Raw genomic sequence first — 18,152 nt, 5'->3', positions numbered from 1 at the left:
ACCATAGTTTGTAGAAGCTATAACCTTAACACAAACCATATTAATATACACTTATTGGTATTTTTTATTTCTTACAAAGATATGAAGCAGGATACATTTTGGCCTAAATTTATGAAGAAATTTTTTTTTTTTTCCCCCCTAAATTTTTCGTTTGTTTATCTAATAAAAAACCCAGTGATCAAATACCACCAAGAGAAAGCTCTATTTGTGTGGGGGAAAAAACCCCCAATATAAATGTAATTTGGGTACAGTGCCGAATAGCAAAAAATGCCCTGGTCATGAAGGGGGTAAAAATCTTCTGGAGGTCAAGTAGTCAATGAGTGCAATTTGTGCTTTTAATCAATAAAATTTGCTTTATGAAGCTTCTGTTTTATTGAGTTGAGCTTTGGTCTGAAGTGAAGTGTACTGTCACCTGCTGCGAGTACCTGCCTATCCATCAGATAGGTACCTGTAGCAGCCATCTTGGATCCTAAATTGTTTTGGGGCTTCATTAGCCCTTGGAGTAAGGGCCAGTATTAGGGTGAGCATTAGGGATGAGCTCGATGTTTAGAGTCGAACGTAAGTTCGACTCGAACATCGGGTGTTCGCCAAATAGCGAACAATTTGCAGTGTTCACGGCAAATTCGAAAGCTGCGGAACACCCTTGAAAAGTCTATAGGAGAAATCAAAAGTGCTATTTTTAAAGGCCTATATGCATGGTATTGTCATAAAAGGTGTTTGGGGACCTGGGTCCTGCCCCAGGGAACATGTATCAATGCAAACAAAAGTACCTGGGAGTGTCTGTAGTATGGCTGTAAAGTGGCGCATTTTTCCCGTGTTTAGAACAGTCTCTGCAGCAAATAATTTGTTGGGTAAGATTCATTAAAAGAAAAAAAAAAACGGCATGGGTTCCCCCACCCCCCAGTCCATTATCAGGCCCTTTGGGTCTGGTATGAATATTAAGGGGAACCCCAAACCAAAATAAAAAAAAAATTGCGTGGGGGGGGGGGGGGGGGCGGGGTTTTCCAGGTCTGGTATGGATTTTAAGGGGAACTCACCCTGCGCAAAAAAAAAAACATCGCTGGAAATTGTTATTTTTATTTTAAAAAAGGACTTGTCCCAAGCTAGCTCTTGTCTTTTTTACAATTTTTGAAGTTTTTTATTTTGGCCCACGGTTCCCCTTAAAATCCATACCAGACCCAAAGGGTCTGGTATGGATTTTGAGGGGGACCCCCACGCAATTGTTTTTTAAATTTTGGTTCGGGGTTCCCCTTAATATTCAGAACCAAAGGGCCTGGTAATGGACTGGAACCCATGCTGTTTTTTTCAATGACTTATCTGTATTGCGGGACTCGACAATTTATTATAGCCACAAGTAGTTTCAAATTACTTTTTCTCCTTTAGAAATGTCATTTTGTTGCAGGACTGTTCTAAAAACGAGAAAAATGTGCCACCTTACAGGCATACTGTAGACATCCCCCAGGTACAAAATTTAAAAGGAATATTTCACTTTTATTGTTTCACTTTAAGCATTATTAAAATCACTGCTTCTGAAAAAACTTCAGTTTTTATAACTTTTTTTTTTAATTGATACATGTCCCAGGTCCCCAAACACTTATGACAATAACTTGCATATTTAAAATTAGCACTTTTGATTTTTCATGTTCGTGTCCCATAGACTTTAATGGTGTTTGCGTATTTGAAGACATTTTTTGCCTGTTCGCAAGTTCTGGTATGAACCGAACCAGAGGGGAGGGATTGCTCGGCTCATCCTTGGTGAGCATATACCCATTAAGGATTCCTGGAGGTGGTCCTTTCTGGGATTATTTGTCCTTGGATTTTGAATTCCAACACTGGCCATGGATATGTTTGAATTGATCATGGGTAACACAAACTCTTATGAACTTGATTTTTAGTATTGTTTATCATTTTTTATTAACAGTCTGTGCACATTAATTGTACTTTTTTCATCAATCATTCACGTATAAGTTCCCATGGATCACAAGTGAATATGATGTTAGATGTTCATTTATTAATGTTTATTAGTTGGCTTGGCATATTGATCATATGGTTTAACACTGATAGTTTTTATATAGTCTTTCTATTGATTGTACTTTGCGTTTGCATGCAATATTTACACATTGGGGTTGATTTGCTAAAGGCAAATAGACTGTGCAGTTCCTTCAGCGCTTAGTAAATGAGGCAAGGCTTCAATTTGCAAAGAATACCCAATCACGTGCAAGACTGGGGAAAACACAAGTTGATTGATCAATTAACTTAGAACATTCAGCCTTCCCATTAATGGTTTGAATCTCGGCCAGTTCCTGCTGAGCCGGCCAAGATTCAAACCGTGTATGGCCAGCCTTAGAGGGAAGTTTAAACTTATTTTATTATTGTTTTGGGTTTGTGGCTTAAAGCGGATGTGCCACGGGAAAATAATATTAAAAGCCAGCAGCTACAAATACTGCAGCTGCTGACTTTTAATATTAGGACACTTACCTGTCCTGGAGTCCAGCGCCGATCGCAGCAGAGCACGAGCGATCGCTCGTCTCTCTGCTGCTCCCCCCGCCATCCACGCTCAGGGAACCAGGAAGTGAAGCGCTGCGGCTTCACTGCCCGGTTCCCTACGGCGCATGCGCGAGTCGTGCTGCGCCCGCCGATTGGCTCACACGCTGTGTGCTGGGAGCCGAGTGTTCCCAGCACACAACGGGCGACAGACGGGATGTGACGGAATGCCCGTCTTTCGCCCGTATCGTAGGGCCAGAAGTGGGTGCAAATACCTGTCTTTAGACAGGTGTCTGCACCCCCCTCCCCCTGAAAGGTGTCAAATGTGACACCGGAGGGGGGGAGGGTTCCGATCAGCGGGACTCCACTTTAGGGTGGAGAACCGCTTTAAAGTCTGTCATAGGATCTATATAAAACAGCTGAGCAATAGATATTTTTCAAAGCAGAGTTCATCAAGGAAAGCTTACTATCATTTTAATATTTTCTTAAAATACTGCTACCCATGTTATCAGACCACTAAAAAAAAACCACAACAATTATTTAAGAGAGAAGTGGGAAATAAGAAAAAAAATATATACTTACCTATATGGAGGCAGCAATCAATCTGGTTTTGCAGCTGACCCCCCCCCCCCCTCTACATGGAGAAGTGAGAGATCAAAGACTGCCAATTGCTCAATTCTTGTGCCCACTCTGAGCACAGAGCAATGACTGTCAGTCACCACTCTCTGCTCTGCCCCTCCAGCGCTCACTGGATCGCTGGACTATAGAGGGTGCGGGAGCGGCAGGCCCAGACTCTCAGGGGGGCACCAAGAAGCTAAGCCAGCTGCCAAACCGGTATCTAGACGGATCCCAACATGGTTAGGATCCTTGCAGAGCCTTGACCTGCTCTGTGGCATAAGCAGACTTTAGCCCGCTGTCAGCTGAATCTGGGTCACAAAAGAGCAGAACTAAGTGCACTCCTGTGACCCACAGGAGCAGGATGAACAAAATAGCTTTGGCCATACTTTTCCTTTAACTCCAAGTTGCCAAAAATGTTGTCAAAATTACCATCTCCTCCTTGGCCAGTTCATGCTTAGATTTGGTATCTGAGACCTTCCCAACAGATCCTCTCAGTACTTTACTGGACTGAGTCTCTGCTCCTGAAGAACTTCCTCCTGGAGTAAGTTCGGACATCCAGCAAGCTCGAAACACTTGCAGCTCCTCCTGTGCAAGTCAAAATCAAAGAGAATGTATTTTAATATACAATATTACAAAAGCACAAAAAATACTGAGCTTAAATAGATACATCTACAACAAGGTGTAATGTACAATAGAGGACATATAGCAATTCTGTCGCAAGGTACAGCAATGCTAAACAGAAGCAGTGAGAAGTATTGTAAGACAGATTCATTACAAGGTTACAACTGGCGTAAAAAAATCCTCCTTTGGGTATCCTAAAGTCCGCACCTGTGACTGCATTAAATCAGACCACTTTTGAAAGCGGAGTTACACCCAAAAGTGGAAGCTCTGCTAATCTGCTTCCTCCCCCCTCCTTTTGGCACCTCTTTCAGGAGACTGCATACGGTGCCGTCCTTCGGAAGTTCATCCTTCCTCCACCGCCGGGCCAGTCAATGACTTCCTGCATGCAAGCTGTTTATTTACATTCCTCAGCACGATGCCCCACACAGAGTACCCTATACAGGCGGTTGCCGGGTTATGAACAAGCTAGGGACTGTAGGTTTGTTCTTAAGTCAAATTAGTTTGTATGTCGGAACAGTACTATTTTTAAGTGCAACTCTGGCTGTGCAATGTGGAGTGTTCCTTGCACGCAGTCCTGTATGTGGGGCGTGCAGTACATGTAGTACTGCAGTGTGTCCTGTTCTGTAAGATTTTGAAAGAATTTAAGGTACACAAACGGTGCCACGTCCTAGATAGTATTTAGAAAGGTTTATTGTTTAAGGAAGGAATGGACTTTCTAGGCACCAGTGGTTAACACAGAATAGATTTTTATTGATACAATCCCAAACACATGGGTGATTGAACTAACATTACAGTACATATAGTAAAAAATACATTAAAAACATGGATTATCACAGAATAATTCTGTGATGCTAAAACAATAAGAATGAAATTTACTAAAACCAATAGGTCCACTAGGGACAGCAACGTAAGTTGATGACCAACGTAATTGTTAGTAGACGTATTTTTGCATGAGCTCTACATGTTTCGCAGTTGAGTGCTTCTTCAGGAGCTATAGATTTTCATCCACGGTAATGCATAGGGTTAAATTTAAGTTTAAATTGCGGTGAAGCAGACTGGATCAGGAGGTAGAATGTCCAGGCATCAAGGACGGTTTAAGTAGATGAATCCAAATATATATCGCAGCAGACAATAGGCTGGTCAAATTTATAAAAAAGTACAAGATTGCAGATGTAACCTGCATACGTAGGGATGAGGGAGACTAGTCCCGTAGGAGTAGGGAAAAAGTCCTTACAAATAGAGACCAGAAAGTCAAAGACGCTGCGGTGAAGTGGAGGGGTATCAAGTCCGAGCCGTCATGCTGTTTGACACGCCATTAGCATTGGCATTACTGTTCTGTAAGATGACTACTCTGCGATTCCTGGGATCAGCGTGGAGCGCAAGTAGCCGGCAGTGACGTCACGCCACCTCCATTCATAAGTAGGAGATGTTCGCAACTCGGATGTTCGTAACTTGGGGACTGCCTGAAATTCTGTAACATCGATGTATCTCACAACATGGTTAATAATGATACAATCCCTAACAGCTAATGGTCACATGACTTTAATTAAAAAAACAAGCAGGCGCTGAAGGTCACTGTGTCTAGCACAGAGAAAGGTGCTTTGACAGAACCTGTTGGCAGGCTGCAGCCATTAAACAAACAACCCCCTTCACTTTTTTTTTTCTTTTATGTTGCAGCCTACTATAGTTGTTTAAAATGGTTCTAAAACCTGAAGATTTCAGAAACTTACCTGAGCCCGATCCAGCGCTGTGCAGGGGAGCAGCGTCTCTCTCTTCATTGAGGGAGCAATTAGTTCCTGTTGCTGGTAATAGCAGCAAGTGAGCATAGAATGGGGGGCAGGGCCAAGCCACGCTGTGTGTGTCTTATTGACACACAGGGCTGACTTAGAAACAAGCATGCATGCTCCCAGAGCAAGCGGCTTGCTTTGGGAGCACTTGGTGGGGGTGAGGGGCCAGGAGCGCCAGCAAGGGACCAGAGAATAGGGGCTTCTTTGTGCAAAACCATGGCACAGAACAGGAAAGTATGATATATTTGGTATTAAAAAAAGAAAACACCCCCACTTTAAAAAAAAAAAAAATGTTTTAATTAAAACTACACTCAGTACTCCATAATGACAAAGTGAAAACAGAATTTTAGAAATGTTTGCAAATGTATGAAAAGGGAAAAACTGAAATATCACATTGGCAGAAGTATTTAGATCTTTTGCAACAACACTTGACATTTAGCTCAGGTGCCTCCCATTTCTCGATCGTTGCCAAGATGTTTATACACCTTGATTGAGTCCACGATTTGGAAAGGTACACACTTCTCTATAAAAGGCCTCACAGCTGGCAACGCATACGGATTTAGAAGAAAAGCCATGAGGTCAAAAAGAAACTTCCTGCAGAGCTCAGAGACACGATTATTGCAAGGCACAGAGCTGGGGAAGGCTACAAAAAAAATGTTGTGCTGCACTGAAGGTTCCCAAGAGCACAGTGGCCTCAAAATTTTCCAAATGGAAAACGTTTGGCAGAACCAGGACTCTTGCAAGAGCTGGACCCCTGAGCAATTGAGGGAGAGGGGCCTTAGTGAAAGAGGTGACCAAGAACCCAATGGGCACTCTGAGCTCCAGAGATCCTATGTGGAAATGCGACAAAGTTCCAGAAAAACAACCATCACTGCAGTTCTCCACCGAACTGGGCTTTATGTTAGAGTGACTAGAAGGAAGCCTCTCCTCAATGCAACACACATGAAAGCCTGCTTGGAGTTTGCAAAAAAGTACCTGAAGCACTCAGACTGTGAGGAAAAGGATTCTCTGGTCTGATGAAACCAAGATTGAACGGTTTGGCCTCAATTGTAAATGTCATGTCTGGAGAAAACCAGGCACCGCTCATCACTTGTCCAATACCATCCCAACAGTGAAGCATGGTGGTGGCAGAATCATTCTGGGGAGGGGTGTTTTTCAGCAGCAGGTACTGGGAGACTGGTGACGGTTGGGGAGAAAGGTGCACGGAGCAAGGTACAGACATATCCTCAATGAAAAATGCATTTATATCCTTGAAAATGCAGTGTAAACACAACAACCTTTGTGTGTAATATTTAACATAATTTAAAACAGCAGTGCTGCCTTCCATAACAATAATTGGCATATTCATAAATAAGTCTACTTAGGCTACATGCACACGGCCATAAGAATTGTACCGATCGTATACAGTGGCAAGAACAAGTATGTGAACCCATTGGAATTAACTTGTTTTCTGCAGTAATTTGCCATAAAATGTGACACGATCTTCAAGCCATAAACAATTGACAAACACAATGGGGGAGGTTTACTAAAACTGGTGCACACAGAATCTGGTACAACTGTGCATAGTACCCAACCAGCCTCTAACCTCAGCTTGTTCAATTAACCACTTAACCTTGGGTGGTTGTCATATGATGTCCTTAGGTTGAAGTGGAGATATCCGAATAATGCTGCAGGCAACATTGATATTTTTTTTCAGCCGGGCTTTACTCACACATAAAAGGAATTTAATTGCTTTTAGAGGCGGAGGGAGGGGAACCCCTCCGGAATACCCCATCCCCCCCACCCCCCCACTGTTGCCGCCCTCTGATGCTTCTCCTGACTCCTCTGTGCGACCGTGGAGCCAGAGAATGGATCGACTATGGTCCCCGGCCATCTCTATGACCCTCAGAGGCCGCAAGCGACATCATGATGTCACTTCCAGCGCCGGCAGAAGTAAACACTGCCGTTATTTTAGCTGGAAAGCCTTTTTTTCCCTATCTTAGGCTTTTTTAGCAGAGGAGAGATGTGGGGACTTCTAGACCCCAGATATTTCCATTAGGAAGACCTGTTATGCCCTATTCCTAATGCAAGGGATGTTTATATTTCTTGAATAAGAATGAGAAAATTGAGTACCGTCTGTTTTTCTTTTTTTTTTCTTCCCCTCTCAGATCTTCTTATAAAAAAAAATCACAAACACATACAAATCAATGGTAATAAAGATAACAGCAGAGTTAGTGGGATAAGACAGAGGGAGAGCTATAGACTTGACGGGGTGCTAGTCACAGAGGGGGGTCATAAAACTGTAGTATAATGGGTAAGGAAACCAATATCTAAATTTAAAACATTGAGGTCTTCTATAGTGTGGTCAGGTTGTGAGAAGTGATGTCCCACAGGTGTGCATAAACTGTCTTATTTATGTTCCTTGATGGTATGTCTGTGTAAATGTATCCTCGCTTGCAACTTCTGTCCTGTTTCACCAACATAAGATCCTTTGCCTCACCTTTTGCATTGGATGAGGTACACAACATTACTTTGACAATTAGCTCTGATTCACACTGCCGCGACTTGACATGTGACTTGAGAGTTCAAAGTCGTATGACAAGTCATGCCCCATTAGCGGCAATAGAACTGCTCTAATAGGAGCGACTTGACTTGCTCCGACTTAGAAAAAGGTTCCTGCACTACTTTTGGTTCAACTGCAATACGACTTGCATGGACTTCTGTTAAAGAAGTCGTATGCAAGCCATGATGAAGTTACGCTGGCATGTTGACTTCGAAGTCGCGGCAGTGTGAACCGGGGCTATAACCTAGAAGCAGATTGGTTACTATGCACAGCTGCAGATTCTGTTTATTCCAATTCTAGTAGATCTCCCCCAATGAGCTTTAGCTAATAACACAAAACAATTCTAAGATTAATTACTATTGACCAATTACTTCAAAGGGGTTGTAAAGGTTTGTTTTTTATTTTCTAAATAGGTTACTTTAAGCTAGTGCAGGGCTCTCCAAACTACGGCCCTCGAACTGCTACGGAACTACACGTCCCATGAGGCATTGTAAAACTCTGACATTCACAGACATGATGGGAATTGTAGTTCCTAAAAAACTGAAGGGCCATAGTTTGGAGATCCCTGAGCTAGTGCATTGGTGGTTCACCAACATTTTCCTTCGATTTCCCTTCTAAATGTATTTTTTTTCATTTGTCTGAATTTCTCACGTCCTGTTCCTCCTCAGTAAGCTTGCCCCCATCATCTGAGCCATTCTGGCTGGGGGTTAGTGAGCCTGCTCGCCCCCTCCCTTGCGGGGAGACACTGTGAATGTAGTCCCAAGGGAAATTGAAGGAAAAGGTAAGTGAACCAACAATGCACTAGCATAAAAGGAACCTATTTAGAAAATAAAAAACAAACCTTTACAACCCCTTTAAGGCTGGAATGGGATGCAAGGCAATATCAAAGCATTTAGTACTGTGGCTACTCTTGTGTAGCCAAGAGGACTACCATGACACGAGTAACAGCTAAAGGTTTGAAGGCATCACTGGATCTGGTAAACATCCCAATTCACGAGTCTACCATACGCAGGTCTATGAATAGACAGGGTGTCTAAGGCAGAACATCACAGGGGAAGCCACTGCTCCACCTTGGCAATACCCAACGCTACTGGAAAAATTTTTTTATTGCACTCAGCACTATGTTTGACGCAAAAAGGGCACAGCTCATCAACAACAAAACATTATCCCAAAGGTGAAGTATGGTGGCAGGAACACCATGATTTGGGCTTGCTTCACTGCCTCGGCCTTGACCACGTTCCATCGAAAGCAAAATCGATCCCCAAGTCTACCAAAATATCCTACAGGATTAATTCAGCATTGCTAGAAATTGGGTGATGCAGCAGGACAATGACCCCAAGCATCGAAGTAAGTCCACCACAGAATGGCTTAAGAAAAAAGAAAACGTGCCTTTTGGAGTGGCCCAGTCAGAGCTCAGTCCTTAACCCCATAGAGATGCTGTGGAATGATCTCAAGAGATCTGTTCACACCATACAGCCTACAAAGGTGTATGAGCTTAAGCTTTATCGTTATGACGTAGATGAGGATCAGATCACATTTGGAGGCAAATTTCTGCAGAAAACCAGTTTATTCCAAGGGCTTCAAATGCTTTTTCTTGCACAAAAGTAAATGCTCAGAAAAATTCTTTAGATACATTTAACTTATGTGATTAAATGAGCAAAATTCTTGTTCTATATTCTCCTGCTCTCTTTTCAATCCCAGAATGCACTTTTTGCATCTATGTATAGGTGTATACATACAATGACAATATGTGTCCTCAGATTTTCTTTTTTTTTGGTTAGGGATCTGAACACAGCACATGTTTATGCACCCGAGTACATGTCCCTACTGAAAACAATACAACTGCATTCAGACCCATAAACAAATTACGCTTTGAATTGCATTTTGTTATGGTCGGGTAAATGTAACCTTATACCTGACATATCAAACTAAAAGGAAAAGGTAAGTGGACCTGAAGATTAGATTCTCCAGATAGTCCATTTTCATCAGCCTTCAGGATGTCAGGGTAACAATCCTCATCACCTTCCGCCTGCAAAATAGATTAGATAATATAATTCAGTTCTAAATGAATGCGCTAGCCCATAACTTTTAAACCCCCCCATTTTTTTTTAATGTTTCACACTTTCACATAAATTTCACTTTTTCTGCTACTGCTAGGACAGAGTGATTGCCGAGACATGGTAGGCACCAGAATCAGCCCAATTCCCCTCTCCTCAGGCTTGCACCAACTGCCATTCCATTAAGGTGCCTCTATCAGATGAGACCCTCTCCACTCTGCTGCATGGATCCTCTTCACAGAGCACTGAAAGTCCTGCTGTGGCCCTCCCTGAACTACAACATACAGGTGAGCCATCAGGCTGTACCCTTTCTACATCTGCATCCTTCATGGTCCAGACACCGATCATGGAGGAATGCTCAGCCCCCCAACATTCCCAAAACCCCAGAGGATCCCTAGATCCAGGGAGTTCAGTGTGACAAGCCCAAAGAGAACACTGGACACATCCCTGCAATATAGCACTCCCCCCCCCCAAAAAAAAAAACCTACCCTGAGCCACCTAGCTCCCTCCATCCCATTGACCATTGAGGGATACAGTTTACACAAATGGGCCACCAAGGTGTACTCAAGTGAAAAAAAGTTTGGGAACCACTGTAGTACAATGATGCTCAAGTGAGTTAAAGTGGTAGTAGACTCCCCAGGACAAGTGATCCGCATGTAAAGCAGTATAAAATGTCAATCAATAGAATGACGTGCCATGTCTCCATCAGCATTACGTTGTAATCCTGTTAGATTGCCAACCATTCACCAGTTCCTAGGTCTAACCTTACTGCTCATTTATGAGATTACTGCGCCGGACAAGAAGAGCAGAAGTTCAGGTGGGAAAGGGAGAGAAAGGATTCCACAAAGATGGCCGTGGCTTCAGACAGAAGGGGCTACAATAATAATAAGCTGCAGAAATAGTAAGAACAATTATATAATGCGTTGGATTATCCCTATGTGTTTGAAAGTGCATTTGTGATTTCAGTGGATCAGTTGTACCGAGTTTACTACCGCTTTAAGAGGGGTGGGATAAAGCACTTTTTTGGGGAATGGGTTGCCATTACCAACCCCTTCCAAGAAATTTTAGTTGAACATCTCCTCAACCAGCTTAAAGCCTAGGCATTTGTACCTTAAACTGGTTGTAGAGTCAGAAGTTTTTTTTTTTATCTTAATGCATCAAGATGAAAAAAAAAAACCTGTATGTAGCAGCCCCCCAATACTTACCCGAGCCCCATCCAGCAATGTTGCAGGAGTGTCTCCGTTACCCGGGACTCTCCCTCCTCATTGGCTAAGACAACAACGCGGCGCCATTGGCTCCCACTGCTGTCAAAGTCAGTGAGCCTATGAGGAGAGAGAGTGGGCAGGGCCAAAACTGCAGTACCGTGTCTGAATGGACACAGCAGCGACTCGGCTTGGGTGCCCCCATAGCAAGCTGCTTGCTGTAGGGGCACTCGGCAGGAGGGAGGGGCCAGGAAAGCTGGTGAGGGAACTGAGAAGAAGAGGATCTGGCCTGCTCTGTGCAAAACCACAGCACAGAGAAGGAAAGTATGACATGTTATTTTTAAAGAACATAAACAGCGACTTTACTAATCACCTTAATGCATTCCTTGCATTATGATAAAAATGTTTAAGTAAAACACAATGGGGGAGATTTACTAAATCTGGTACAGTTGTGCATAGTAACCAATCAGCCTCTAATTTTGGCTTGATAAATTAAGCTTTGACAATCAAACCTAGCTGCTAATTGCTTACTACGCATTGCTGCACCACATTCTGCATGCTCCAGTTCTTGTAAATCTCCCCCATATGCTTAAAGGGGAGGTTCACCCTAAAAACGACTTTCTCTTATTACACTGGCCCCCCACATTACAATACGATTATGCCTATTAGTTTTTTTTTGATGCTGTACATACCTTGGTACAGCTAATTCACCCGTGGCTTCCGGGTTGCGAGTCCCGCGGGAGTGGGCGTTCCTAACATGCTGGTGATTGACGGTTTGACAAAAAACGAGCTCCCCCGGTCGCGTAAGCCGCGTCACGATTGCCGAAAGGAGCCGAACGGCGATGCGCAGTATAGCGCCGACTCGCCGTTCGGCTCCTTTCGCCAATCGTGATGCAGCTTACGCGACGGGAGGAGCTCGTTTTTTGTCAAAACGTCAATCACCAGCATGTTAGGAACGCCCACTCCCGCGGGACTCGCAACCCGGAAGCCACGGGTGAATTAGCTGTACCAAGGTATGTACAGCACAAAAAAAAACTAATAGGCATAATCGTATTGTAATGTGGGGGGGCCAGTGTAATAAGAGAAAGTCGTTTTTAGGGTGAACCTCCCCTTTAAGCTGATAACATACAAAACAAAACAATTCTAAGGCCCCATACACACGAGAGGATTTATCCGCAGATACGGTCCAGCGGACCGTTTTCGCGGATAAATCCTCTCGAGGATTTCAGCAGATTTTAATGCGATGGAGTGTACTCACCATCGCATTGAAATCCGCGCCGAAATCCTCTGGCGATGACGTGTCGCGCCGTCGCCGCGATTATGACGCGGCGACGTGCGCGACGCTGTCATATAAGGAATTCCACGCATGCGTTGAATCATTGCGACGCATGCGGGGGATCCCTTCGGACGGATGGATTCGGTGAGTCTGTACAGACCAGCGGATCCATCCGTTGGGATGGATTCCAGCAGATGGATTTGTTCTGCATGTCAGCGATTATCCGATCTGCTGGAATCCATCCCAGGGGAGATATATCCGCGGATAAAGATCCGCTGGCGTGTACACACCATAGGATCTATCCGCTGAAACCCATTTGCTGGGATTTATCTGCGGATGGATTCTATGGTGTGTATGGGGCCTAAGACTAATTATTTCAAGGCTGGAATGGGATACAAAGCAATATCAAAGTGTTTAGGCATCCATCAGTGGACTGGTAGACAAACGGTCTATGAATGGAGACAGTTTAGTACTGTGGCTACTCTTGCCCAGCCAAGATGTCTCCCATGACACTACGCAGAATTCTCAATGAGGTAAAGAAAAACTCACGAGAAACAGCTAAAGATTAGAAAAAAAACAATATTGCTGCCAGCCTGAAATTTGCCAAAAGGGCACCTTGGCACGCAACAATGCTGCTGGCAAATTGTTTAGTGGGGGGAAAAAAATGGCATTGTTCGGGAAGAATGCTCAGCACTATGTATGGCGCAAAAAGGGCACAGCTTATCAACATCAAAGCATCATCCCAACAATGAGGTATGGCAGCAGGAACATCATAATTTGGGCTTCCTTCACTACCTCAGGGCCTGGACCATTTGCCATCATTGGTTACTGCTGCCGTCACTCAAATCCTGTGACAAAAGAGCAGGGGATGGGGCTGAGATACATTGGCTATGAACCTTCGATTTTTTTAGAAGCGTGTTTAGGTTTGCTTTTTCATGTACTTTTTTTTCAAATTTATTGTTTTTTTCCTTTCCTTTAAATCAGGGGTCTCCAAACTTCCTAAACAAAGGGACAACTTACTGTCCTTCAGTCTTACGGGGGGCTGGACTATGGCCATTGACAGTTGAAAAGGTCCTGACATCAGTGGGAATAAACAGTGCTGCATCTTTGGTGTCAGTGGGAGGAATAGCGTCCCATCATTAATGTCATTGGGAGGAATTTGGCTCCATCTGACAGCGTTGTCTTGCAAAACGAGCAGGATTCAAGCCAAAGCGGTGTGCAGTACCGCCTTAGGCCTGAGGTGGGGGGCACGAGATCTGATCGGCATTGTTTGGAAATGATCGGAAAGACGCAGTTCCCGAGGTCAGCCGAGCTGACCTCGGGCCTTTATATGTGTTCTCGTGGTTCTCCGGCGCTCCCCCACCTCTGGCCGCATGCAGTATTGCATGCCATTGAAGTCAACGCGGAACAAATTATTTTTGTTTCCATTGACTTCAATGGGGAAACTCGCTTTGATATCTGAGTACTTTGGATTACAAGCATTCTCATGGAACGGATTATGCTTGTAATGCGAGGTTCCACTGTACATAGTACAAAACACAATACATGTTGATCAAAACATATATTTATCATTAAGATCCTCATCGGATCACAATACCATTTTCCTATCTGATAAGTAAATTAACATAAAAAAATTATAATGCAGGAAGCCGGACAGTCATAGGCAAATTATTACTCCTTAGGAACTGCCTTATCTTTTTTGTGTCACCACATGTTGAAGAAAAAGCAAAAATCCGTATTCTTGTTATAATCTTCAGTGAGAAAATCCATGATAAACAAATGTTGTCTAATGACAAGAAACATGCATATTGGTCTTTGAATCTTGGTGTGATTTCTGCATTTCTCCAAGATCTGTGCAATAATCCAGTGTGAAACTTTGCCTCTGTGCAGGAGCTTCCTGTAATAAAGACCGATTACTGCTGCTCTCTCCTTGTGCAGGGGGACTGGTCTGGTCTCCTCCCTCTTCTGTAGGCAGCCTGTAGTGGGAGACACCCCTCCCATAGCTCCGCAGAAGAAATTCCCCCATCAACACTGACTATAATCTATGGTCTGCTTTGGATATACTTCACCGCCAGTAAACCCAAGAGGCTTTTGTTTTCTTTACCCTGCAGCAGGATCCTCCAGCAGACCAGCCCTGTAGGCCCCTTTCACACTTCAAGCCCGCTCTGATCCGCCTGTCCATTTATCAGGCGGATCTGGGCGGGCCATCCATTGACTCCTAAGGGGAGACGAATGTCAGCGGAGATGTGTCCGCTCTCACACCTGTCTGCCATCCAACCCGCTAAAATCAGACATATTGTGATACGTTGAGATCTGATGAAAACAGAAATGCTTTCTGTGTTTGTCCGATCTCTCCATAGGAATCGGCGGCGCTCTGACAGGACCCTCCCCGCTCAGTGAGCAGAGACAGACCTGTCATCTGACGAGTCAGCGGGGATTAACGGAGAGATCTCCTGCTGAGCTGGCGGACTCTGCTGAGCGAATGAGGTCTTGCCCTACAAAAAATGAAACTTCCACTGTCTGGATTCCTCCCCCCCTCCGGTGTCACATTTGGCACCTTTCAGGGGGGAGCAGATACCTGTCTGATACAGGTATTTGCTCCCACTTTCAGCGAAAGATCACCACAGTATCCGATCCATGCCATGTCTGTCCCCCCCCCCCCCAGTCTTCTGGGAAACACACAGTCCTCACAATGCGCAGCACGACTTGCGCGTGCGCAGTAGGGAACCAGGCTGTGAAGCCCCAAGGCTTCACTTCCCGATTCCCTTACTAGCAATGCTGGCGCCTCCACCTGGAGCTGAGGGACTTCAATTTTTTGAAGATTAAAGGATCACTAAAGGAATTTTTTTTTTTTTAGCTAAATAGCTTCCTTTACCTTACTGCAGTCCTGGTTTCATGTCCTCGTTGTTCGTTTTTGCTTTGAAGTTGCTGTAATTCTGCTGTGATCTCCACACTTCCTGCTTGTCTGGCTCCTTATGAAAAAACTCATGGCAGATTTTCACTGTGGTCTAAGCTGTGTGTCTAAAACTCCTCAGAACCAATCAGATTCATTTTAAAAACAAAACACTGCCCTGGATTTGTTTGTTTTTGTTCTGTGGGTCGCTTTACTTCACAGAAACATGAAACCAGTTTAAAAGCGAAAGTGAAACTAGAGGCACATTATATGATTGATTTTATCTCTTTTTAATCATTTTTAAAAGGAATCAGTTAACTTTTATGTCTCTATACCCTGTAAACAGTCATTTCAGCAAAAAAAAATGTTTCCTTTAGTGACCCTTTAAGATCCAAGCATAGGACAAAGAAGACAGAAACCCCTTGGTCATCCTTTTAACAAATGGAAAGTCAAATTAGGAATATCATTTTTCCAAATTCTTTTTAATTCATTTTTTTTCTACCATTATTTAAGACAAGTACAAGGTTCAAAGGACGCCTTTAAAACTTCACATGATAGGAGGCTGTATAGATGGACGGATGAGTATGGCAGAGTATGGATGGACGAATGAGTATGGGCACAGTATTGGCATGGCTGGAAAGGGCACTGAGCAGTGCTGTGGGCACTATAGATCCAGCCCACAGCGCTGCTGCAAACGATCTCTCCCCCTCTCCTCTCACACTGTACCAACCGGTAGAGAGGGGAGAGAGGAACTGGCGTCATGACACGACGCCGGTTAGTTTACAAGTGATCGCTCCGATCACGTGGTAAACGGCCGCTATCAGCGGCCATTTACCGTGATCCGCCGGGTCTTCCGGACCCGTCAGTCACGGATATTTCCGGGGGGTGCGCGGGAGCAAGATTCTGGGAGGATGTCCATGGACGCCCTCCCAGAATAAGCCGACTGCGCTGTAGCCGTCTTTCGGGTATAGCCTGGTCGGCATGTGGTTAATGTGGGATCTGGTGTCACAAAGACCTCATATCTTACATTTACACTTAAAAGCAATGAAAAAAAAATGTTTTATAGATAAAAATTGTCCCTTTAAGGCTGGAGGGCAGAAGTGACGTTTAACATCGCTTCGGTCCTCCAAGGGCAGGCATAGAGTCAAGTGGGGGCCATTATGCCATCTCTCGGCTTCCTGCCAATCATGCTATCTGCTGCCATAACAAGGGTATTTAACGTCAGAGTAGCAACATATATCCACGGTGGGCAGTCCAGAAGTGGCTAAAGCAGCATTACACCTAAAAAAAAAAAAGGATTCTACTGCAGCTTGCCAATTCTTAGATGTGGTGATTGCATTAGTTTTCATTATGAGCCTTTTTTTCACCTGGTGACCTGACCAGCAAGTCTCTTATTTTTCAAACTCATGCAGACCAAGTTGTCCAGCCAATGTTACAGTTTGAGGGTTGGGACAAAATGTTTACCACCGACAGGGATGCTTACAGTGGCCAGTTTTTATTTAAAATAAATTGAAGTTTAAAGTATAACTGAAGGCAAAACTTTTCTTTTAGTTTTTGTATAAAATGATGAGGGATTAGAACACCTGTAAGGTTTTTATTACTGTGCTTTCTCGTTAAGGCGCTTCTTCCTATTTTTTCTATTTTCCAGCATCTTCAAAAGTGAAAGAGAACCCCAAATTTTCAGTTGTCTCCAGGAGAGCAACTCTTAGGGCTCTTTCACACGGGCGGCCCGTTCAGGTCCGCCTGACAGTTTTTTAGGCGGACCTGAACGGGCGCTCCGTGCTCCTCTATGGAGCCGCGGATGTCAGCGGTGACATGCCCGCTGACATTCGACCCGCCAAAGTGTGATGGAGGAAAAACCTACTTTTCCATCCGTCTGGCGGATCGGGTGAACACAGACAGACAGTCCGTGTTCATCCGATCCCCCCATAGGGGAGAGCGGAGAAAAGACAGGGCGGTCCCTGCACAGTGTGCGGGGACCGCCCTGTCATCCGCCGGCTCAGCAGGGATCAACGGAGCGATCCCCGCTGAGCAAACGGAGGTTCACGAGGCGGATCATTACTGATCCGCCCCGTGTGAAAGGGGCCTTAATGGGGAGACGGGTTCTGGTAACCAGCAGGTATTTACTTCACTTTGGAGGGATTGTTGCCAACTTCCTGTTTTGGCTAAGGGACAGGAAGTGAAGAGAAATCTAACCATTGGGACACAGAGGGCAAAAAAATAAATAAAAGTGGTGTTAAACCCAAAAATGTAACATATTGCAGCTTAAAAATCATATGTGGTGGCTGCATTCGTTTTTTTTTTCAATTGGTGATCTGGCCAGTAACACGCCTTTGGACAGCAGCATTGCCAGTCTGAGGGGAGGGAGTGTTAGAATGATGCAGATGTAGCATATAGAAGATTTGCTGAAAAACTCAAGTCATTTTGTATGAATGTTCATAAACTACTGCTCCGTGTTTCCCCCTAATAAATATAAGGATTCGGAACAGCCCCCTGGAAGAAAGGGAGGAGTCATTACATGCAGATAACATGCTACCGTCTATTCCGGACCCTTTGCATATTGTCCCTGCAGTTTTTTTTTAACCTAATGCATTCTATGCATTAAAGGGGGTTGTAAAGGTTTGTTTTTTATTTTCTAAATAGGTTCCTTTAAGCTAGTGCCTTGTTGGTTC

General features: G+C 44.2%; 1 protein-coding gene across 2 annotated transcripts in view; it reads right to left on the bottom strand.

Annotated features, from left to right (window-relative positions):
• Positions 1-18,152, bottom strand: part of FBXO9 (F-box protein 9) — a 62,220-nt gene that overhangs the window by 42,302 nt on the left and 1,766 nt on the right. The window contains exons 2-3 of one of the 2 annotated variants that reach the window (XM_040349821.1): positions 10,004-10,081; positions 3,532-3,687 (exon numbers count right to left, since the gene is read on the bottom strand). In XM_040349821.1, coding sequence (XP_040205755.1) covers positions 3,532-3,687; positions 10,004-10,081 — 234 coding nt within the window. The remainder of the gene's footprint in view (positions 1-3,531; positions 3,688-10,003; positions 10,082-18,152) is intronic. The other variant, XM_040349822.1, reaches the window with a different exon arrangement.

Source organism: Rana temporaria, chromosome 4, assembly GCF_905171775.1.
Source record: "Rana temporaria chromosome 4, aRanTem1.1, whole genome shotgun sequence".
In the NCBI taxonomy this organism is placed as follows: Eukaryota; Metazoa; Chordata; class Amphibia; order Anura; family Ranidae; genus Rana; species Rana temporaria.
The sequence above is the reverse complement of the archived record's forward strand: the minus strand, read 5'-3'. Positions and strand labels throughout refer to the sequence as shown.